Here is a 25,466-nt window from a genome sequence, read left to right as displayed (position 1 = left end):
CAGAGAGTAGCAGTAGCATAAAAAGATGGGTTGGCAGGTGGTGGGACACAATGCAGATAGACCGGTTAGCCAATGTGCGGGAGCACTGGTTGGTCGGGGCAATTGAGGTAGTATGTAAGTATAATTAAAGTGAGTATGCATATAAGATAAACAGAGAGTAGCAGCAGTGTAAAAGAGGGGTTGGGAGAGCACACAATGCAAATAGTCCGGGTAACCATTTGGTTACCTGTTCAGGAGTCTTATGGCTTGGGGGTAAAAACTATTGAGAAGCCTTTTTGTCCTAGACTTGGCACTCCGGTACCGCTTGCCATGCAGTAGTAGAGAGAACAGTCTATGACTGGGGTGGCTTGGGTCATTGACAATTTTTAGGGCCTTCCTCTGGCACCGCCTGGTGTAGAGGTCCTGGATGGCAGACAGCTTTGCCCCAGTGATGTACTGGGCCGTACGCACTACCCTCTGAAGTGACTTGCGGTCGGAGGCCGAGCAATTGCCGTACCAGGCAGTGATGCAACTGGTCAGGATGCTCTCGCTGTTGCCGCTGTAGAACCTTTTGAGGATCTCAGGACCCATGCCAAATCCTTTTAGTTTCCTGAGAGGGAATAGGCTTTGTCGTGCCCTCTTCACGACTGTCTTGGTATGTTTGGACCATTCTAGTTTGTTGTTGATGTGGACACAAAGGAACTTGAAGCTCTCAACCTGCTCCACTACAGCCCCGTCGATGAGAATGGGGGCGTGCTCGGTGCTCCTTTTCCTGTAGTCCACAACCATCTCCTTAGTCTTGGTTACGTTGAGGGATAGGTTGTTATTCTGGCACCACCCGGCCATGTCTGTGACCTCCTCCCTATAGGCTCTCTCGTCGTTGTCGGTGATCAGGCCTACCACTGTTGTGTCGTCTACAATCTTAATTATGGTGTTTGAGTCGTGCCTGACCATGCAGTCGTGGGTGAACAGGGAGTTCAGGAGGGGACTGAGCATGTGTTGCTACCTACCCTCACCACCTGGGGATGGTCCGTCAGGAAGTCCAGGATCCAGTTGCAGAGGGAGGTGTTTAGTCACAGGATTCTTAGCTTGGTGATCAGCATTGAGGGTAAAATGGTGTTGAACGCTGAGCTGTAGTCAATGAATAGCATCCTCACATAGGTGTACCTTTTGTCCAGGTGGGAAAGGGTAGTGTGGAGTGGGATTGAGATTTCATCATCTGTGGATCTGTTTAGGCGGTATGCAAATTGGAGTGGGTCTAGGGTTTCTGGGATAATGGTGTTGATGTGAGGCATGACCAGCCTTTCAAAGCACTTCATGGCTATGGATGTGAGTGCTACGGGTCTGTAGGCTGGTTGCGTCTGCCCTGTGGGGTGTTTAGAGAATATCGTGTGAATCCTGTTTATTGTTGAAAAAATCTTAGTCTAATCCGAGGTGAGTGATCGCTGTCTTGATATCCAGAAGCTCTTTTCTGCTGTAAGATACGGTTGCAGAAACATTATGTACAAAATAATTTACAAATATCGCGGGGAAAAAAACACATAATAGCACAATTGGTTAGGAGACCGTAAAACGACAGCCATCTCCTCCGGCGCCACCTTAGTATAGGACGGCAGGCCGGATCAGGGTCAGGACAGGCAGAACGGTCAGAACTGGGAAGACTAGAAAAAGCAAAAACTAGAGCACGGGAACACGCTGGTAGGACTGGCAACAAGACGAACAGACAAACAGAAAAGGCAGGTATAAATACACATGAGATAATGGGAAACACCTGGTGGGGGTTGGAGACAACCACAAGACAGGTGAAACAGATCAGGGTCTGACAACATCAAAGCAATAAACTTTTTGGCCTGAAGTCAAAGCCTTGTAGTACCAGTCAAAAGTTTGGACACACCTACTAATTCCAGGGTTTTTCTTTATTTTTACTATTTTCTACATTGTAGAATAATAGTGAAAACATCAAAACTATGACATAACTCATATGGAATCATGTTGTAACCAAAAAAGTGTTAAAACAAATCTAAATATATTTTATATGTAAGATTCTTCTTCCACCCTTTGCCCAGCTTTGCGTACTCTTGGCATTCTCTCAACCAGCTTCATCAGGTAGTCACCTGGAATGCATTTCAATTAACAGGTGTTCCTTGTTAAAAGTTTTCTACAATTTAGGTCTGTCCAAACTTTTTTTTAGGTCTGTCCAAACTTTACTCTATGTTTGGGGCAAATCCAACATAACACATCACTGAGTTAACTGCCTCCTTATTCTCAAGCATGGTGGTGGCTGCATCATAGTATGGATATGCTTGACATTGGATAAAAATGAACAGGATGGAGCTAAGCACAGGCAAAATAAAAGAAGAAAAACAGCTTCAGTATGCTTTATACCAGACACTGGGAGAGGAATTCACCTTTCAGCAGGACAATAACCTACAAAACAAGGCCAAATCTATGCTGGAGTTGCTTACCAAGAAGACAGAGACAAGAGTGGCTAAGTTACAGTTTTGACTTAAATCAGATTGAAAATCTATGGCATGACTTGAAAATTGCTGTCTATCGATGATCCCCAACAACTTGACAAAGCTTGAAGAATTCTCAAAAGACTAATAGGTAAATGTGGGCACAATCCATGTGTGCAAAGCTCTTACCTAATAAGACTCACAGCTGTAATCGCTGCAAAAGGTGTTTCTAACATGTATTGACTCAGCGTGGTGAATACTTATCTAAACAAGGTACTGTATAGCAGTGTTTTCTTTAATATTAGTCTGTAAAAAAAATATCTTTCTTTCACTTTGACATTACAAAATATTGTCTGTAGATTGCTGAAAAAAAAATGTTTTAATCAATTTTAATACCACTTTGTAACACAATAAAATGTGAAAAAATCCAAGGGGGATGAATACGTATAATGCCCACTGTAAGCTTAAAAAAATTAAATAACTTCTACCCTATATACAGTGGGGCAAAAAAAGTATTTAGTCAGCCACCAATTGTGCAAGTTCTCCCACTTAAAAAGATGAGAGGCCTGTAATTTTCATCATATGTACACTTCAACTATGACAGACAAAATGAGAGAAAAAAAATCCAGAAAATCACATTGTAGGATTTTTAATGTATTTATTTGCAAATTATGGTGGACAATAAGTATTTGGTCACCTACAAAAAAGCAAGATTTCTGTCTCTCACACACCTGTAACTTCTTCTTTAAGAGGCTCCTCTGTCCTCCACTCGTTACCTGTAAGACTGAATCTGCAATAGGTAAGCAGCTTGGTTTGAAGAAATCAACTGTGGGAGCAATTATTAGGAAATGGAAGACATACAAGACCACTGATAATCTCCCTCGATCTGGGGCTCCACGCAAGATCTCACCCCGTGGGGTCAAAATGATCACAAGAACGGTGAGCAAAAATCCCAGAATCACACGGGGGGACCTAGTGAATGACCTGCAGAGAGCTGGGACCAAAGTAACAAAGCCTACCATCAGTAACACACTACGCCGCCAGGGACTCAAATCCTTCAGTGCCAGACGTGTCCCCCTGCTTAAGCCAGTACATGTCCAGGCCCGTCTGAAGTTTGCTAGAGAGCATTTGGATGATCCAGAAGAAGATTGGGAGAATGTCATATGGTCAGATGAAACCAAAATGGAACCTTTTGGTAAAAACTCAACTCGTCGTGTTTGGAGGACAAAGAATGCTGAGTTGCATCCAAAGAACACCATACCTACTGTGAAGCATGGGGGTGGAAACATCATGCTTTGGGGCTGTTTTTCTGCAAAGGGACCAGGATGACTGATCCGTGTAAAGGAAAGAATGAATGGGGCCATGTATCGTGAGATTTTGAGTGAAAACCTCCTTCCATCAGCAAGGGCATTTAAGTTTAAACGTGCCTGGGTTTTTCAGCATGACAATGATCCCAAACACACCACCCGGGCAACGAAGGAGTGGCTTCGTAAGAAGCATTTCAAGGTCCTGGAGTGGCCTAGCCAGTCTCCAGATCTCAACCCCATAGAAAATCTTTGGAGGGAGTTGAAAGTCCGTGTTGCCCAGCAACAGCCCCAAAACATCACTGCTCTAGAGGAGATCTGCATGGAGGAATGGGCCAAAATACCAGCAACAGTGTGTGAAAACCTTGTGAAGACTTACAGAAAACGTTTGACCTCTGTCATTGCCAACAAAGGGTATATAACAAAGTATTGAGAAACTTTTGTTATTGACCAAATACTTATTTTCCACCATAATTTGCAAATAAATTCATAAAAATTCCTACAATGTGATTTTCTGGATTTGTTTTCCTCATTTTGTCTGTCATAGTTGAAGTGTACCTATGATGAAAATTACAGGCCTCTCATCTTTTTAAGTGGGAGAACTTGCACAATTGGCGGCTCACTAAATACTTTTTTGCCCCACTGTGTCAATGGGTAACAGGGTTGACGTGTTACGCTCAATGTTCTCAGTTTTTCAACATAAAATACCTGAAAATGGACAAAAAGAGTAGGACCAGCTCACCTGCATGATTTGACTATAAGATGGTCAATGCAGTGAATTTTTTTTTTTTTAAGCCTTTGTGTCTTAGCCAATCCATGGCAAGGACAAAAAGACCCCCCAATGCCTTGCGGCTGAACAAACATACCAAATTTGATAGCATGTTTCTTGAGTTATATTAGCTACAAATATTATGTAAGTCCTAAATGTGATAGATCACACTGACAGAACCCGATGGAGTTTGACAGCCTGAATTCCAATTTGATGTAGTCTGAATCGATTAGTCTAATTCCCTGAAATAGAAATGGATTTGACCTCAAAATCTGGTTGTGTATGCCAACACATAACGTCACAATTTCTCTTCTCCCCTCTTCTTCCCTATGATCGCTCAGATTGTCAAGCTGTTGGGCCCCAATGTCCACTTCATTCACAAGGAGCTGGTTGTGTTACTGCAGGACGACTCACTTGAGGTGAGACACGCAGAATCTCATTTTGTTTAAAGTATGTTTGAAATATGTAGTAAACTAGAAAAGTGCTGGCTAGCTTGTCTTAAGGTATTTATGGTTGTGAAATAGGTTATGGTATTGGTAGGGACTTCAGTAGTAATGGTAGTGACTGGTTATAGTGTAAAAAGTAGGTACATGGACAGATTGATTGATAGAACGATGGATAGGATAACAAGGACATGTGAAATTTGATTTTCTGTCTAGATTGAACGGTTCAAGAGATACTTGTTATTGTTGGTGGGTTATTATATGTTCATTTATGATCAAACAAATAATCTGAACGGAGCTATCTCATTTACACTAGAGGGGTTTTTATATATATATGCATTTTTAAAATGTGTTATTTAATATTATTTTGTATAAAAAATGTTTACCCCTTTTTCTCCCCAATTTCGTGGTATCCAATTGGTAGTTTACAGTCTTGTCCCATTGCTGCAACACCCGTACGGACTCGGGAGAGGCAAAGGTTGAGAGCCATGCATCCCCCGAAACACAACCCAGCCAAGCCGCGCTGCTTGTTGAGACAATGCCGTTTAACCCGGAAGCATTGTCAGAGGAAACACAGTACATCTGGCGACCGTGTCAGCGTGCATTGCGTCAGGCCTGCCACAGGATTTGCTAGTGCGTGATGGAACAAGAACATCCCTGCCGGCCAAACCCTCCCCTAACCCGGACGACGCTGGGCCAATTGTGCGCCGCCCAATAGGTCTCCCGGTCGGGGCCGGCTGCGACAGAGCCTGGACTCGATCCAGGATCTCTAGTGGCACAGCTAGCACTGTGATGCCGTGCCTTAGACAACTGCGCATTACTGCACTAGCATCGAATAGTCCCCGCGATATGCACATTCTTAGGGAAGTCAGGAACCAATATACACAGGCAGTTAGGAAAGCAAAGGATAGCTTTTTCAAACAGAAATTTTCATCCTGTAGCTCTAAATCCCAAAAGTTTTGAGACACTGTAAAGTCCATGGAGAATAAGAGCACCTCCTCCCAGCTGCCCACTGTACTGAGGCTAGGAAACACTGTCACCACCGATAAATCCACGATAATCGAGAATTTCAATAAGCATTTCTCTAAGGCCAGCTATGCTTTCCACCTGGCTACCCCAACCCCGGGAGCAACTCGCCCAAGCTCCCCCCGCTTCTCCTTCACCCAAATCCAGACAGCTGATGTTCTGATAGAGCTGCAAAATCTGGATCCCTACAAATCAGTTGGGCTATACAATCTGGACCCTCTCTTCTTAAATTATCCTCCGCCTTGTTGCAACCCTTATTACTAGTCTGTTCAACCTCTCTTTCGTATCGTTTGAGATTGCTAAAGATTGGAAAGCGGCCGCGGTCATCTCCCTCTTCAAAGGGGGAGACACTCTATACCCAAACTGTTACAGACCTATATCCATCCTGCCCTGCCTTTCTAAAGTCTTGGAAAACCAAGTTAACAAACCGATCACCAACCATTTCGAATCTCACTGTACCTTCTCGCTATGCAATCCGGTTTCCTAGCTGGTCATGGGTGCACTTCAGCCACACTCAAGGTCCTATCGTAACCGCCATCGATAAAGACAGTACTGTGCAGCCTCGTAAAACTGACTATCCTACCGATCCTTGACTTCGGCGATGTCATTTACAAAATATCCTCCAACACTCTACCCAACAAATTGGATGCAGTCTATCACAGTGCCATCCGTTTTGTCACCAAAGCCCCATATACTACCCACCACTGCGACCTGTATGCTCTTGTTGGCTGGTCCTCGCTTCATATTTGTCGCCAAACCCACTGGCTCCAGGTCATCTATAAGTATTTGCTAGGTAAAGCTCCGGCTTATCTCAGCTCACTGGTCACCATAGCAACACCCACCCGTAGCACGTGCTCCAGCAGGTATATTTCACAACACCCCCTTTGGCCGCCTTTCCTTCCAGTTCTCTGCTGCCAATAACTGGGCCGAATTTCAAAAATCACTGAAGTTGGAGACTTAAATCTCCCTCACTAACTTTAAGCATCAGCTATCAAAGCAGCTTACCGATCGCTGCAGCTGCACACAACCCATCTGTAAATAGCCCGTCCAACCTACTACCTACCTCATTCCATATTTGTTTTTGTTTGGCACACCAGTATTTCTACTTGCACATCCTCATCTGCACGTCTCCAGTGTTAATTTCTAAATTGTAATTACTTTGCCACTATGGCCTATTTATTGCCTCCTTACTTCATTTGCACAAACTATATACAGATTTTTCTATTGTGTTATTGACTGTACGTTTTTTTATCCCATGTGTAACTCTGGGTTGTTTATGTGGCACTGCTTTTGCTTTATCTTGGCCAGGTTGCAGTTGGAAATGAGAACTTGTTCTCAACTGGCCTATCTGGTCAAATAAAGGTGAAATAAAAAAAATAAAGCTATGGAGGCTACACTAGAGTGGATTTGAAGTCGGTTCCATGTTTGTAGCTCAAAGTGTCTAGAACCCCATTGAAAGTAATTGGAACCCAAGTTAATTTATGCAAATATATGCAAACCTAAATATCACTTTAAGTTAATAGTTATGAATCTTTAAAGTGTTTATATCATCCTGAAGTTAGTTTGGTGTTTCTATCTTAAATGGTTAGAAAGCAGTATTTTGAACATGTTAATTGAACCGATGTTAATTATGCACATTTAAAACCCATATCAAATCAAATCTAATTTTATTGGTCACAAACACATATTTAGCAGATCTTATTGCGGGCGTAGCAAAATTCTTATGTTCCTAGCTCCAACAGTGCAGTAGTATCTAACAATTCACAACAATACACACAAATCTGAAAGTAAAATAATGGAATAAAGAAATATATAACTATTAAGACAAGCAATGTCGGACTGGCATTGACTAAAATACAGTAGAATAGAATACAGCATATAAATATGAAATTAGTAACGCAGTATGTAAACATTATTAAAGTGACTAGTGTTTCATAATTAAACTGACTAGTGATCCCATGTCTATGTACAGTTGAAGTCAGAAGTTTCATACACCTTAGCCAAATACATTTAAACTCAGTTTTTCACAATTCCTAACATTTAATCCTAGTAAAAATTCCCTGTCTTAGGTCAGTTAGGATCACCACTTTATTTAAAAAATGTGAAATGTCAGAATAATAGTAGAGAATGATTTATTAAAGCTTTTATTTCTTTCATCACATTTCTAGTAGGTCAGAAGTTCACCTACACTCAATTAGTATTTGGTAAAATTGCCTTTCAATTGTTTAACTTGGGTCAAACGTTTTGGGTAGCCTTCCACAAGCTTCCCACAATAAGTTGGGTGAATTTTGGCCCATTCCTCCTGACAGAGCTGGTGTAACTGGGTCAGGTTTGTAGGCCTCCAGTTCTGCCCACAAATTTTCAATAGGATTGAGGTCAGGGCTTTGTGGTGGCCACTCCAACACCTTGACTTTGTTGTCCGTAAGTCATTTTTCCACAACTTTGGAAGTATGCTTGGGGTCATTGTCCATTTGGAAGACCCATTTGCTGCCAAACTTTAACTTCCTGACTGACGTCTTGAGATGTTGCATCAATATATCCACATAATTGACCTTCCTCATGATGCCGACTATTTTGTGAAATGCACAAGTCCCTCCAGCAGCAAAGCACCCCCACAACATGATGCTGCCACCCCAATACTTCACGGTTGGGATGGTGTTCTTCAGATTTCAAGCCTACCTCTTTTTCCTCCAAATATAACGATGGTCATTATGGCCAAACAGTTCCAGAGGACATTTTTCAAAAAAGTATGATCTTTGTCCCCATGTGCAGTTGCAAACCGTAGTCTGGCTTTTTATGTCACTTTTGGAGCAGTGGCTTCTTCCTTGCTGAACATCCTTTCAGGTTACGTCGATATAGGACTCGTTTTACTGTGGATATGGATACTTTTGTACCTGTTTCCTCCATCTTCACAGGGTCCTTTGTCGTTGTTCTGGGATTGATTCGCACTTTTTGCACCAAAGGTCGTTCATCTCTAGGAGACACAACGCGTCTCCTTCCTGAGTGGTATGATGGCTGCGTAGTGTTTATACTTGCGTACTATTGTTTGTACAGATCATGGTACTTTCAGGCATTTGGAAATTTCTCCCAAGGATGAACCAAAGTTGTGGAGGTCTAAAAGAAATTCTGAGGTCTTGGCTGATTTCTTTTGATTTTCCCATGATGTCAAGCAAAGAGGCACTGAGTTTGAAGGTAGGCCTTGAAATACATCCACAGGTACACCTCCAATTGACTCTAATGATGTCAATTAGCCTATCAGAAGCTTCTAAAGCCATGACATAATTTTCTGGAATTTTCTAATCTGTTTCAAGGCACAGTCAACTTAGTGGATGTAAACTTCTGACACACTGGAATTGTGATACAGTGAATTATAAGTGAAATAATCTGTCTGTAAACAATTGTTGGAAAAATTACAAGTCATGCACAAAGTAGATGTCCTAACCGACTTGCCAAAACTGCCGTTTGTTAACAAGAAATTTGTGGAGTGGTTGAAAAACGAGCTTTAATGACTCCAACCTAAGTGTATGTAAACTTCCAACTTCAACTGTACATAGGGCAGCAGCCTTTGAGGTGCAGGGTTGAATAACAGGGTGGTAGCCAGCTAGTGATGGCCGTTTAACAGTCTGATGGCCTTGAGAAGAAGCTGTTTTTCAGTCTCTCGGTCTCAGCTTTGATGCACCTGTACTGATCACGCCTTCAGGATGGCAGTGGATCTATTGGTGCAATATGCAAATTTAATTGGGTCTAGGGTGTCAAGTAAAGTAAAGGTGATATGATCCTTAACTAGCCTCTCAAAGGGGGAGTAACAGTGGTCCAGTGTTTTTGCAGCGCGGGTACTACAGTCAATGGGTTGAAAGAACTTCGGTAGCATTTGCTTCGTTTAAACCCCCAGCTACAATAAATGCCGCCTCAGGGTGTATGGTTTCCAGTTTGCACCACAAAGTCCAGTGTAGTTCAGTCATGGAATTGGCTTGAGGGGGAATATACATGGCTGTGACTATAACCGAAGATAATTATCTTGGAAGGTAATAAGGTCGGTATTTGATTAAGACAATTATGAAGACCATGATGTTAATGATGATGATGCTGATAACGATGACGTTGATTATGAAGATGACAACAACAATCATGATAGTGATGATGATGTTTTTATTCTGTGCAGGTATTAGATGCATTGCTAAGCCACCTTCAGGAGACTCTGGAGTTGGCCACATCGAGAGGAGAAGGGCCAGGACCTGAGAGCAAGGTACGTACCCCCGTCTATGGTCTACTGCTCTGGGCCTGTATCCACAAAATATCTCAGAGTAGGAATGGTGATCTTGGATCTGTCCATATAATCTTATCATGATTTAAACTGATCCTAGATCAGCTCTCCTACTCTGAGCAGCTTTGTGGATACTTACCCAGGTCTAGTAGTCTTTGTGAATGAGCTAACCCCCTCTGCTGGTTGATTCTGTGTGGTGCAGCTATCATATATAAAGATATATACATGCACACGATTGAATGCTCCCAGTCTTATTCAACATGTGTGTGGGTATCTATGTTTCAGACTTTTTAAAACCCTGAACCTACTAGTTGTGCGTACACAACTGTTTATCTCATAAAATAATAATAACCTATGTCCCACCTCTCATACTCTCTCTAATGTTTCACTCTGTGTTGTTTCGTTCGTTTTATCTTTCCTCTCTTTGTCATCTTTCCTCTCTTTGTCATCTTCGTTTTTTCTTATCTCTGTGCTCCCTCTCTCTCCCCCTTTCCTCTCTTTGTCATCTTTCCTCTCTTTGTCATCTTCGTTTTTTCTTATCTCTGTGCTCCCTCTCTCTCCCCCTGCCCCTTCCCCCCTCTCTTCCCCCGCCCTCTCTCTACTCATTATTGTATTTCTCCACCCTCTGTCTCTGTCTGTACCTCTCTCACCATATTATTTTTTAACTCTTATCTACACACTTCCATCTCTTTCTCTCCCTCCTTCTCTCTTTATCTACCCCACCTCCTCTATGCCTTTTTTCTCTCTTTCCCCTCTCAACCTCACCCCTCTTTCTTGTACACTTTGTGCCTCCCCCTTCCTCCATGCCCTTCTTCATTTCCCTCTCCCACCGGTCTCCCCTCCCTCCCGATGGTGGGTCCAGCAGCTGATTGTCCCCGAGCTGGTCCCGGCGCTGGCAGCGGCCGAGCAGAAGGCTGCCTTGTCGCTCCGCTGGCGGGTGCATGAGAGACTGCTGCAACGCTATGCCTGCCTGCCCCGTGTTGTTTCCGCCGACCAGATCTACTTCCGCTTCCTACAGAGGATGTTCGCCATCGTCACCACCAACGTGAGACTAGTATACATAGGGAGAATCTAAATGGACAAACTCACTTTGAATTACGTAATTGATTATAGTTAGGGTTTGGTTTAAGCTCAGGGTTAGGGTTAGAGTTATGGCTGCCATGCCAGTCACATATTTTATACATATTGTAGCTACACACATACATTGATGAACTAGCCTGAGACCTGAGTAACCTTGCCTAAGACTTGTGTTAGCTCCCTGAGCCAATGCCTAATCTTCAGCTCAACGACCTTACACATTCTTGCATTGTACAGTGTACGACCCGGGTACATTCTATTCTGACATCAATTCCCAATGAAAAACACACTGTTTCATTGTTAAACGATGTGTTCATCTCTGGTATTAGATGAGTTGGTGTAGGATGGAACTTTATTATTCAACTATTCCACAAGAGATAGAAAAGATAGAAACTATAAAATGGAAATCCTACATTGTGTTAACAGCAGGCTGAGGATATATCTCAAGTGGCACCCTATTCCCTTCATAGTGCACTGCACTATCAAAGGAATCGGCTGCAATTTGGGACAAACACTTTGTCTCTGCTCACTAAGTGTGTCTACTCCGTGTTGTTGCCAGAACGTTCTCCCAGTCCAGAGAGAGGCGGCCAGGACGCTGTGTATGTTCCTACGCTACAACCGCAAGCAGGAGCAGCGGCAAGAGATCATCGGCAAAGTGCTGCAAGGTCTGTGTCTGTCTGTCTTTCAATAAGTCTGTCTGTCTATACAGCTATCTATTTTGTTTGCCGACAAGGTTGACAAAAATAAACAATACAATGCAGACGTCTATACGGAAAAAGTGTTGACACAGGTACAACCTGTGCCATGATAGATTTTCTAAGCAAATGGCTCCCAATTCCCCAACGGTGTTACCTAGAACAAAAGAAATGACTCCTAATGTTTTGCGCAAACGTGTTAGTTTGTGTGACTTTTGTAATGTAATGTATATCCTGCCTTCTCCCCCTTCCCTCCCCCTCGTTTGCAGAGCTTGCTCAGGGCAGAAGTTACTGGAACAGGCTTCGCTACCTGGACCTGTGTGAGATTGCCATGGAGCTCTTCTCAAAGGCCTACTTCTGCAAACACTTCCTCATCCAGGCTCTGGAGCTGGTCAATGACCCTGTAGCCAACGTCAGGTACTGGATTCAGTAATTAATAAGTTACTTAAAAGGACAAGCAGGGATTCAAACGACAAACGTATGTTCCCACCACTTTTTTTGGTGAACATCTGAAGAATGGGCATGGAGAAATGTAATAATCTCAAATTCCTGTACGGAGTTATGGATTCATGTACGTCATCCATTTAACCATGTTTTGAGGCTATACCGGATTTGTTTAGAATTAAATTGTTCACAAATAATGGAGTGAAACATGCTTATATTTTGGGTTCCGTTGGGGTACGACAGTTGAACTAAGCCCATGAGTAATTTATAAGTTACTGTATATTCTTCAAGAGTAAATGGCTACATATAATTCATTTAAAAGTCTAAACCAATCCCAGATTGTTCCTTTAATTCCTTAATTTGATTTTTTGAGTGCTTTTCTAGATGCTTTACTTCATACGGAGACACCTCATCCATAATCAATGGCATCCATTTATTGGCAGCCATCTCTTGTACAAGCTCACCACACATCCGCTTGTACATTTGCTCTCGTGGTGGGACATCTAACGTTGCGTGCTGTTGTAGGCAATGGTTGAAAGATGATCTTAGTACTATGGAGCTTTAGAGAAATCCATCCTCTGAGTATGCCATGTATATTGGCCATGGTCATGTTCAGTAAGCACTCCCTTGCCAAATGTTTTGCAACAGAAAATGAAAATCTACATTCTTATTGGACACACTCAGGTTGTGCCCTCCCTGTTAGAATTGTTTTTACTGTTTTGTGCCGAATAAACATGACCCAGGTATAAGCTGTGCCACATGCTGCCCCAGCTGAGGTCCACCATCAGGCTGCCTGCAGACAAACACCTCCTGCAACAGCTGGAGTTCTGCGTCCGCAAGCTACTCTGTCGGGAGAAGGACAAGGATGTGGTGGCCACCGTCCGCAAGGTGAGGGAGGGAGGGGTGGATGATATTACTATAGTACTATTTCAATTTGGGTCACTTAGAAATGTCCTTGTTTTTTAAAGAGAAACACATTTTTTGTCCATTAAAATAACATCAAATTGATCAGAAATACAGTGTAGACATTGTTAATGTTGTAAATTACCATTGTAGCTGGAAACGGCAGATTTATTTATGGAATACAGTGGGGCAAAAAAGTATTTAGTCAGCCACCAATTGTGCAAGTTCTTCCCTTTACAAATATGAGAGAGGCCTGTAATTTTCATCATAGGTACACTTCAACTCTGACAGACAAAATGGAGAAAAAAAAATCCAGAAAATCACATTGTAGGATTGTTCATGAATTTATTTGCAAATTATGGTGGAAAATAAGTATTTGGTCACCTACAAACAAGCAAGATTTCTCGCTCTCACAGACCTGTAACTTCCTCTTTAAGAGGCTCCTCTGTCCTCCACTTGTTACCTGTATTAATGGCACCTGTTTTAACTTGTTATCAGTATAAAAGACACCTGTCCACAACCTCAAACAGTCACACTCCAAACTCCACTATGGCCAAGACCAAATAGCTGTCAAAGGACACCAGAAACAAAATTGTAGACCTGTACCAGGCTGGGAAGACTGAATCTGCAATAGGTAAGCAGCTTGGTTTGAATAAATCAACTGTGGGAGCAATTATTAGGAAATGGAAGACATACAAGACCACTGATAATCTCCCTCGATCTGGGGCTCCACACAAGATCTCACCCTGTGGGGTCAAAATGATCACAAGAACGGTGAGCAAAAATCCCAGAACCACACGGGGTGACCTAGTGTATGACCTGCAGAGAGCTGGGACCAAAGTAACAAAGCCTACCATCAGTAACACACTATGCCACCAGGGACTCAAATCCTGCAGTGCCAGACGTGTCCCCCTGCTTAAGCCAGTATATGTCCAGGCCCGTCTGAAGTTTGCTAGAGAGCATTTGGATGATCCAGAAGAAGATTGGGAGAATGTCATATGGTCAGATTAAACCAAAATAGAACTTTTTGTAAAAACTCAACTCGACGTGTTTGGAGGACAGAGAATGCTGAGTTGAATCCAAAGAACACCATACCTACTGTGAAGCATGGGGGTGGAAACATCATGCTTTGGGGCTGTTTTTCTGCAAAGGGACCAGGACGACTGATCCATATAAAGGAAAGAATGAATGGGGCCATGTATCGTCAGATTTTGAGTGAAAACCTCCTTCCATTTGCAAGGGCATTGAAGATTAAACTTGGCTGGGTCTTTCAGCATGACAATGATCCCAAACACACCGCCCGAGCAACGAAGGAGTGGCTTCGTATGAAGCATTTCAAGGTCCTGGAGTGGCCTAACCAGTCTCCAGATCTCAACCCCATAGAAAATCTTTGGAGGGGGTTGAAAGTCTGTGTTGCCCAGCAATAGCCCCAAAACATCATTGCTCTAGAGGAGATCTGCATGGAGGAATGGGCCAAAATACCAGCAACAGTGTGTGAAAACCTTGTGAAGACTTACAGAAAACGTTTGACCTCTGTCATTGCCAACAAAGGGTATTTAACAAAGTATTGAGATAAACTTTTGTTATTGACCAAATACTTATTTTCCACCATAATTTGCAAATAAATTCATAAAAAATCCTACAATGTGATTTTCTGGATTCTCATTTTATCTGTCATAGTTGAAGTATACCTATGATGAAAATTACAGGCCTCTCTCATCTTTTTAAGTGGGAGAACTTGCACAATTGGTGGCTGACTAAATACTTTTTTGCCCCACTGTATATATATATATATATATATATACACACACACATATGTATATATATATATATATATATATATGTAAACATTATTATTATAATTTTTTTTTAGACAGTGCTGGAATTGGACAAAATGGACATCACAGAACCTGTAAGTAATCCCTTACTTTCTTCACTCTTTTTAGAATACTTGGAAGAATGGTTATGTAGCAGATAGCAATGTCCTATAAGCATGTCAGCTAAAGTTGCTTACAGTTAGTTAGCAACCGTTTCTACACTCTTTTGCAAGCTACCATAATTCTGTCGTTTCAAAAACCTCTCTCCAAAAATGACGAGGTGTCGCTAGTTGTATTTACATTTAAATTTATTGTATTGATATGGTGGGCAGCAGGTAGACTGGCGGTTAGACCCTACCAGTTAGCGCATTGGGCAGTAACTGAAAGGTTGCTGGTTCGAATACCCAAGCCCACACGGTGAAAAATCTGTCAACATGCCTTTGAGCAAGGCATTTAACCCTTATTTACTCCAGGCTCATTTGGAAAGTATTCAGACACCTTCCCTTTATCCACATTTTGTTATTTTACAGACTTATTCTAAAATTGATTAAATAAATAAAATCTAAAGTCAACACACAATACACAATGACAAAGCGAAAACAGGTTTTTAGAAATGTTTGCAAATGTAATAAAAATTCAAAACCAGTATTCAAAACCTTTGCTATGAGAAATTTACCTCGGGTGAATTCTGTTTCCATTGATCATCCTTCAGATGTTTCTTCAACTTGATTGGAGTCCACGGGTGGTAAATTCAATTGATTTGACATGATTGACACCGGAGGGGATGGCTGCCGTTTTATGGCTATTTGTTAGTTTTTTTCATGTTGTTTGTAACTTATTTTTAAAAACTTATTTTGTACATAATGTTGCTGCTACTGTCTCATATGACAGAAATGTGTTTCTGGACATCAGAACAGCGATTACTCACCTTCAACTGGACGAAGACTTTTTCTTTAACGAGTATCCCTGTCATTTGAGTGAAGAAAAGACGGAGAAAGAGGGGGCGGGGGTCGTGGCTGCCTTCTGAGAATTTCATAGGCAAGTGCATAATCCTCCACTACCATCCTTTCTATTGGCCAACTTGCAATCACTGGAAAACAAAAGGGATGCTATACAATCAAGACTATTCTACCAACGGAACATTAAAAACTAAATATCTTATGTTTCACCGAGTTGTGGCTGAACGACGACACGGATAATATAGAGCTGGCGGGATTTTCCATGCATCGACAGGACAGAGAAGGGAAGCTACGTCTGGTATTGCTCGCCTGAGGTAGAGTAGCTTATGATAAGCTGTAGACCACACTAGCTACCAAGAAAGTTCATCTAAATTATTCAAGGCCATCTATTTACCACCACAAACCGATGCTAGGACTAAGACCGCACTCAACCAGCTGGATATGGCCATAAGAAAACAAGAAAATGCTCATCCAGAAGCGCCGCTCCTAGTGATCAGCAGCGGCGCTCCTAGTTAATGCAGGCAAACTTAAATCCTGTTTTACCTAATTTCAACCAGCATGTCACTTGAAGCAACCAGAGGAAAACAACTCTAGACCACGTTTACTCCACACACAGAGATGCATACAACGCGCTCCCTCGCCCTCCATTTGGCAAATATGACCATAAGTCTATCCTCCAGAAGGACAACCCCAGCACTCTACCAATCAGGCCTTTATTGTAGAGTGGCCAGACTGAAGCCACTCCTCAGTAAAATGCACATGACTGTTTGCCAAAAGGCACAAAAAGACTCCTTCAGACCATGAGAAATAAGATTCTCTGGTCTGATGAAACCAAGATTGAACTCTTTGGCCTGAATGATGGAGTCCACTGTGCTCTTGGGGACTTTCAATGCTGCAGAAAACCTGTTTTCACTTTGTCATTATGAGGTATTGTCTGTAGATTGCTGAAGATAAAACATTTTTTTACTCTATTTTAAAATAAGGCTGTAATGTGAAAAAAGTCGAGGGGTTCGAGTACAGCTCTATTATCCCGAAAGGTTGCTTTCTATTGTTACAACATGGAAGTGCTACCACAGGTCTGATTTGAATACAGTATAATATGTACTTTTCCATGTTAGTACCATAAGAGACACGAGAGAGATCTACTAGACCAGAAGAAGGAGAAGGAAGAGACTCTACTGCTGGAGATGGTGAGGGACTTGTATAAAAACAACTTATTTTTATACAATGTAGATTTTGAGGCAGTAACTCATAGCACCACACACACACACAAGTTAAGCTTGTTAGTGTATGTACTATTAACCCTCTTCTAAAGATGGTGAGGGATTTTACACCATCCTGTCAATATGTAGCACTATGTCACCAAACATCGCCTTGTTCTTGTTATTTGTAGAACTAATATTTTATAAGCCCCCTTTTATGCGTACAGCACTGTCAGTTTATTATTAGTGGAATATAAAACAAGCAAACATTCGTCTTTGATCAGAACAATATTGGTATTTTTAACATCCATACCCGTGCATGAATTAACCTTTTCAAAGATTCTATTTTCATTCCTTTCTTCAGAAAGCTTTTTTGACTCTCTTTATTTATAAAGAGATGGATTGATGTCCTATTATTCAATTCCTCTAGCACCCTGCTCTAGTCCAGTGGTATTCAAACATTTTCAGAGGTGACCCTCTCACAGAGGTGTGTGTGTGTGTGTGTGTGTGTGTGTGTGTGTGTGTGTGTGTGTGTGTGTGTGTGTGTGTGTGTGTGTGTGTGTGTGTGTGTGTGTGTGTGTGTGTGTGTGTGTGTGTGTGTGTGTGTGTGTGTGTGTGTGTGTGTGTGTGTGTGTGTGTGTGTGTGTGTGTGTGTGTGTGTGTGTGTGTGTGTGTGTGTGTACTCTCGTCCACCACAGGAACAGCTAGAGCGACAGCAGAGCGAAGCCAAGCTCACCAGTGAAAAACACACAGAAAAGAAACGTACGTTCCCACACACATCACACATCTGCTTTGAGATTCTTACTAATATACAGTTGAAGTCGGAAGTTTACATACACTTAGGTTGGAGTCATTAAAACTAGTTTTTTTCAAACACTCCACAAATTTCTTGTTAACAAACTATAGTTTTGGCAAGTCAGTTAGGACATCTATTTTGTGCATGACACACGTACATTTTTCCAACAATTGTTTACAGACAGATTATTTCACTTATAATTCACTGTATCACAAATCCAGTGTGTCAAGAAGTTTACATACACTAAGTTGACTGTGCCTTTAAACAGCTTGGAAAATTCCATAAAATGATGGCATTAGAAGCTTCTAATAGGCTAATTGACATAATTTGAGTCAATTGAAGGTGTACCTGTGGATGTATTTCAAGGCCTACCTTCAAACTCAGTGCTTTTGCTTGACATCATGGGAAAATCAAAAGTAATCAGCCAAGACCTCAGAAATAAAATTGTAGACCTCCACAAGTCTGGTTCATCCTTGGGAACAATTTCCAAACGCCTGAAGGTTCCACGTTCATCTGTAGTACGCAATAGTACGCAAGTATAAACAACATGGGACCACTCAGCCGCCATACTGCTCAGGAAGGAGACGCGTTCTGTCTCCTAGAAATATGTACTTTGGTGTGAAAGGTGCAAATCAATCCCAGAACAACGGCAAAGGACGTTGTGAAGATGCTGGAGGAAACAGGTACAAAAGTATCTATATCCACAGTAAAACTAGTCCTATATCGACATGACCTGAAAGGCCGCTCAGCAAGGAAGAAGCAACTACTCCAAAACCGACATAAAAAAGCCAGACTACGGTTTGTAACTACACATGGGGACAAAGATCGTACTTTTTGGAGAAATGTCCTCTGGTCTGATGAAACAAAAATAGAACTGTTTATCCATAATAACCATTGTTATGTTTGGAGGAAAAAGGGGGAGGCTTGCAAGCCGAAGAACACCATCCCAACCGTGAAGCACGCAGGTGGCAGCATCATGTTGTGGGGGTGCTTTGCTGAAGGAGGGACTGGTGCACTTCACAAAATAGATGGCATCATGAGTCTGAAAAATGATGTGGATATATTGAAGCAACATCTCAAGACATCAGTCAGGAAGTTAAAGCTTGGTCGCAAATGGGTCTTCCAAATGGATAATGACCCCAAGCATACTTCCAAAGTTGTGGCAAAATGGTTTAAGGACATCAGAGCCAATGTATTGGAGTGGCCATCACAAAGCTCTAAATCCTATAGAAAATGTGTGGGCAGAACTGAAAAAGTGTGTGCGAGCAAGGAGACCTACAAACCTGACTCAGTTACACCAGCTCTGTCAGGAGGAACGGGCCAAAATTCACCCAACTTATTGTGGGAAGCTTATGGAAGGCTACCGAAACGTTTGACCCAAGTTTAACAATTGCAAGGCAATGCTACCAAATACTAACTGAATGTATGTAAACTTCTGACCCACTGGGAATGTGATGAAATAAATAAAAACTGAAATAAATCATTCTCTACTATTATTTTGACATTTCACATTCTTAAAATAAAGTGGTGATCCTAACTGACCTAAGACATGATTAAATATCAGGAATTTCGAAACTTGAGTTTAAATGTATTTGGCTAAGGTGTATTTTAACTTCTGATTTCAACTGTATTATAGATAATACACAGATCTCAAATTCATTGAGACATGGTGCCCTGTGACATGTTGTGACTGTGTGGGTGGCTGTGTTGGCAGGGAGGGACAGTAAGACAGGGTTGTCAGGGACCAAGGGCCTGTCTGGATCCACGTCCGGGGCCACTTTGTCCACCTCCTCCGGTAAGACTGGGAATCAATCAATATCTTTATTTTTCCAATTGGGAAATTTGTCAACGTGGGAGAGAGAAAGACTGGCAACACCTTATAAGCATTCATTAACTCTATGAACAATTAATACATTTGTATTTTATTATTTGTAAACACACATTTTTGAAGATTTAATTTATTGTAAAGTGTTACCAAAGCACTTCCTTGACCATGGATAGAAATGTATGCCATTCTAGCATAACTGTAAGGGTTTTGATAACTCTGTTCCCACAGCAACAGTAGCAGATTGTTGCACACGACAAAGCGCTTTCAACTCAGTGAATCAAGACAAAAAACATATGAGCCAATAAGCTATCCTGTTCAACTTGGTGGAGATAGTGTTTGATCATGGTGATGATGAATCTACAGGTAAAGAGTTGAGGAAGGCCAAACTGGCACGGAGTCGGTCGCTTAGCAGCCACCCTACTACACCCAAGATGGCTAATCCAGACAAAACTCTGTAAGTAGTACCCTGTCCAACCATATCACTAACCCAAAACGTCACTATATAATTTTGCTGAAATATATTTGGATATAATATATTTAATCAAACATAAATTTATGGATATATTTTAAAGAAATACTCTTTATAGGAACAGCTATGCTTTTTGATTGTTATTTTAAGAAAATAAATCTCGCACGCACACACACATTCCAGTAACATTTATATTTATGGAACCACGTATATGTTTTAGCCACTTGTTATTGTCTTGACACGTTCTTCCTTCTTGGTTTTCCTCCCCAGAAAGGTCAAGGATTCAGGAAGCTGTCCTGGAAAAGGGAAGAACTTGCTTCCTATGAATGGTAATCAAGTATTCCTATTTTAGTGCATTGCTCATCCTATTTTAGTGCAAATCATCCTATTTTTCCCAGCTAGTTCCTTGGAAGTTGTGGGAACCAACCTTTGTTGTTGGTTTCAGATTGGTTCCGGGAACAAAGCACTAAATTTCTTAACCGGTAAAACAAAACACAAAAAAGTACATTCTGACAACAAAAGCGACCTAAAAACAACAGTTTGTTTTTAGTTTGCAGGGAGGTTCTGAGAATGTTTTACTCTAGTTACTTGAAAGTTTTTCCTGGGAGGTTTTATTGAGGCTCTGAGAATGGAAATTGTAGGTTATTTGAAATAACATTCTGAGAACGTTCTCTACATGTTATAAAAGTTGTATGGTTATTATTGAACATTTTCTTAACACTAAGAACGAAATTTAAAGTTTTTTTTTTTTTTTAACTTTAATTAAACTTTCACTAAAAAATATTTATTTTGTGTCAACGTTTTTAAACTCTAAACACACATACATTTATTTTCTTTGGCATTAATCATTCAAACACATACATTTTTCATCAGTGGTGGGAAAAGTACCCAATAATTATACTTGAGTCAAAGTAAAGATACCTTAATAGGAAATGACTCAAGTAAAAGTCACCCAGTAAAATACTACTTGAGTAAAAGTATTTAGTTTTAGTTCTAAAAGTATTTGGTTTTAAATATACTACAGTATCAAAAGTAAATGTAATTGCAAAAATGTACTTTAGTATCAAAAGTAAAAGTATAAATAATTTCAAATTCCATATATTAAGAAAACAAGATGGCACAATTGTTCGTGTTTTTCTCATTTGTAGATTGCCAGGGGCACACTCCAACCCTCAGACATCATTCAGAAACAAAGCATTTGTGTTTAGTGAGTCCGCCAGGTCAGAGGTAGTAGAGATGATCAGGGATGTTCTCTTCAAAATGTAACGATTACTTTTGGGTGTCGGGGAAAATGTAAGGAGTAAAAAGTACATAATTTTCTTTAGGAATGTAGTGAAGTGAAAATATAAATAGTAAAGTACAGATACCCTAAAAAAAACTATTTAAGTAGTAGTTTATATTATTTTTACTTAAGTACTTTACACCACTGCACAGCATCAGTGAGATTTGATTCTATGATCTTATCTTCTCTATCCATGGAATTAGTCCCCTTCGCCACCAGGTTGGCACCAGCGTGCCATGTTGTGTTACGCATACAAAGCTGTTCAGTTTTGTTTATTCACTCATTAAGTTCAGGTGTGGCCAATTAGTGGGCACGACCAAAGCACCTGAACACACTTAACAAGATATACTGTAGGAGAGAGTTTTGTTGAAGCTGAGAAAGGGAATGGTATTGTTTTTAAATAACATTCTATTAACACTGTGAAAGTTACAAACGTTTTCTTGTGGTTTTTATGGAAAGTTTTGATGTTGTGAGAACAAAATCTAAAGGCCCAATGCAGTCAATAATGTGATTTCCTGTGTTTTTATATATATTTCTACAATATGAGGTTAGAATAGTACTGTGAAATTGTTTAAATTAATAATGCCCTTTTAGTGTAAGAGCTGTTTGAAAAGACTGCCTGATATTTCAGGCTGTTTTGGTGGGATGGTGTTTTGGCCTGCCTAGTGATATCACCAGGAAGAGAGAATTCCAAACCTCTTCCAATAACACTTAGTTTTCAGTTTTCCCCTCCCATCTAAGACCACTCCCAGACAGTCCTAGCAAAATGTTATTTTTTACCATTTCAATTGAAAACAATCACAGTAAGTTTACCCCAAAACTATTTTATATTCAGATAAAAACAGCTGCATTGGACCTTTAAAGTTTGACGTCAATGTGTAGAATATCATATTTTAGAACATTCCCAGAATATTGGTAAGAACTGACATGAAATATACATTCTCTGAACGTTCTGAGAACATCGCTTAAGTCACACAATTTTTTGGAATGTTCCCCGAATGTAGTAAAAAATATTACATTAAACATGGGAACTTTTAGTGAAATGTTCTGTGGTAGTACTGAAATTCCCACAGAAGAATGTTGTTTCTTAAAGTTCTCTGAACAATTTGAGAACATGACTTCAAAAAGAACCATGTTGGAAACGTTATCCTGAATGTACTGAAACATTCCCTCAGAAGAACATTGTTTCTTAAAGTTCTTTGAACTTTTTGAGAACATTCCCAATGTCAAATCATTCGGAGAACCTTCCTAGAATATTACAACAAATTAAATTAAATGTAACCATGTGCGATCCTTCTTTAAAGTAATGCAACACCCCAAAAAGCTGGGTCATTCTTGTAAGTGCAACTCATCTGATTTTAGTGCCGATATTAAATAAATAAATACAGAAATATGAACACAATTTCTTGATAACCATTTGTAAACCTCAATCGGTATGGTGTCTACATTCCAGCCCATCAGATTATAAACATGAGGAGAAATGTACAGATGTCAATGCCAAATTATAGAAAAGATCAGCCCTATCTAATTTTTGGAGTGAACTATTCCCTAAATACATACAGACTCAGGTGACCTTCCAAACCCCTGATTTGGAGAGCCCTGGAGCATGTGCTCTCTCCCTGTCAACTAAATTAGCATGAATAAATAAACAATTATTTTAAATCCAAATTTCCACTGTGTCACTTCCTGTGGTCACCTCATCACTTAGTCTGTCACATCATCAGTCACCTCATCACTTCCTGTGTGTGTTGCAGCGGACGAGGCTCTGCGGTCGCACCACTTCAGCGTGGCAGCAGCGTCGTCGGTGCTGTCTCCAACTCCCTCTGCTTCCTCCATGCCCGTCCTGATCCGCAGCAACACCACCAACACCTTGGTGGACCACCCGCACCAACACCAGCACCGCAGCAGCACCCTGGACCACCGCTCCACCAACGGGAGCAAGGACACCCAGTCCAGAAAACTCTCCATGTAGGTCCTCTCTCAGCACTCATCGTCCTCCGTCCAATTCCAATAACCCTATTTTACTATGGCATCACCGTTTGAAAAACCGTGTGCTCGCCAGGGATGTGTTCACTAGGAACCAAACAGACCGGAACGGGGAGGGTGCTACCTGAACTTGTCCAATATGAAACTCTGGTTTTCGTTGAAAAACGTTTTTCTACGGTGTGAACTAATGCATACACCCCAGATTCAATAGGAGACATTAGTTCATCAAGTTTAGATATCTGCACTCACACCTATAGCTTGTTGGCTCCTTCATGATTTACACTATGAGTGAATCCACAACAATACCAAATCCAAACCAAAGTAAATGGATTTTGGAAATTGCAATAGACACCATCCCAAACCAATGCATTATTTTACCTCTGAGTACACAAATTATGTCAGTGATTTTTTTTGCATTGACACAATCAAAACCAACTTGAACGGCATATCTTTCAGCGTGACTTCTTTGATATTAGTCTTATGTGACTTTTTGGAACTGCAGTGAAGCAAATACACCCCAAGTTCCAAAGAGTTTTTATTTTATTTATTTTAACTTTATTTAACCAGGCAAGTCAGTTAAGAACATATTCTTATTTTCAATGACGGCCTGGGAACAGTTAACTGCCTGTTCAGGGGCAGAACGACAGATTTGTACCTTGTCAGCTCGGGGGTTTGAACTCACAACCTTCCGGTTACTAGTCCAACACTCTAACCACTAGGCTACGCTGCCGCCCCAGTAGCGAGTTGTTACTATTTAGCAAGCGAGACATTCCTGTGAACTTAACTTAACTCTGAGGAAAGAGATAAAACATTAAATGAATGCATTTTAGAGCAACAGAGTTGGGGCAAACCAGTTCACTTTTAGTATTTTATGATGCTAAAAATGTAACTTGCAACTGTTTACCCCCCCGCTTATACAGTCGTTGTTTACATAGTGATGTAACAGTGAAATAGGGTTACTCAAAGTCCACCCCCTACAGCCTCTGGTCTAGTCAACCCTCTAGGCCAGTGGTCACTAAGCCTGGTCCAAGGAGAGACCCATATGGATTAGAGGCTTTTGTTCTCGCCCAACACTAACAAACCTGATTTGCCTAATCAAGTGGTGCTTCTACACCTGCATTGCTTGCTGGTTGGGGTTTTAGGCTGGGTTTCTGTACAGCACTTTGAGATATCAGCTGATGTACGAAGGGCTATATAAATACATTTGATTTGATTTTGGAGATAAGTAAAAGCAGGTATGTAGGTGCTGGAGAAAAAGCCTACGAAGTACACTGTTGGTCCCCAGGACCAGCATAGGAGAGCACTGCCCTAGAGAGCAACAAGGTGGACAGGCTTTTGTTCCGGCACTGATACGCCTGATTTACCTTGGATAAGCAGTTGGTTAGTAGAATCAGGTATGCCAGTGCTGTGCTGGACCCTTTAACGCTCCAGGACCATGGTTGGTGACCACTGCCCCTTGGCGCTTGTGTAGATCTGAAAGGATGGGATAGGTGTAAGAAATATGGCGATCATTTCAACCTAGTCAGTCACAGGGCAAGATTAATCTGTTTTCATATTGCTAATGCTAACACCCAATTTATCAATTTAGATATACATGAAAGGGTAGGGAGGGGGCTAAGCATTGACGATCATCTTCCACCAAGTCCACTATACAGATGCATCATAAAACAAGGCAACACAAACCATTACATTACATGGGCATTATTTCAGGTTTAGTAGTATAAGTTTATTAGGAATAACTTTAACTTATGTGATTAGAAGTACAGG

General features: G+C 41.1%; 1 protein-coding gene across 7 annotated transcripts in view; it reads left to right on the top strand.

The window, feature by feature from the left end:
* Window positions 1-25,466, top strand: part of ppp4r4 (protein phosphatase 4, regulatory subunit 4) — a 129,065-nt gene that overhangs the window by 97,899 nt on the left and 5,700 nt on the right. For 5 of the 7 annotated variants that reach the window (XM_046291811.1, XM_046291816.1, XM_046291815.1 and 2 more), the window contains 13 exons: window positions 4,850-4,927; window positions 10,140-10,223; window positions 11,104-11,286; window positions 11,878-11,983; window positions 12,283-12,430; window positions 13,201-13,345; window positions 15,234-15,272; window positions 17,255-17,326; window positions 18,037-18,100; window positions 19,849-19,929; window positions 20,326-20,416; window positions 20,702-20,760; window positions 23,468-23,681. In XM_046291811.1, coding sequence (XP_046147767.1) covers window positions 4,850-4,927; window positions 10,140-10,223; window positions 11,104-11,286; window positions 11,878-11,983; window positions 12,283-12,430; window positions 13,201-13,345; window positions 15,234-15,272; window positions 17,255-17,326; window positions 18,037-18,100; window positions 19,849-19,929; window positions 20,326-20,416; window positions 20,702-20,760; window positions 23,468-23,681 — 1,364 coding nt within the window. Of the gene's footprint in view, window positions 1-4,849; window positions 4,928-10,139; window positions 10,224-11,103; window positions 11,287-11,877; window positions 11,984-12,282; window positions 12,431-13,200; window positions 13,346-15,233; window positions 15,273-17,254; window positions 17,327-18,036; window positions 18,101-19,848; window positions 19,930-20,325; window positions 20,417-20,701; window positions 20,761-23,467; window positions 23,682-25,466 lie in introns of those variants that run through there. The other 2 variants (XM_046291813.1, XM_046291814.1) reach the window with 2 other exon arrangements.

The sequence above is a fragment of the Oncorhynchus gorbuscha genome, linkage group LG12 (assembly GCF_021184085.1).
Source record: "Oncorhynchus gorbuscha isolate QuinsamMale2020 ecotype Even-year linkage group LG12, OgorEven_v1.0, whole genome shotgun sequence".
In the NCBI taxonomy this organism is placed as follows: Eukaryota; Metazoa; Chordata; class Actinopteri; order Salmoniformes; family Salmonidae; genus Oncorhynchus; species Oncorhynchus gorbuscha.
This window is presented reverse-complemented; position numbering and strand designations above follow the sequence as displayed.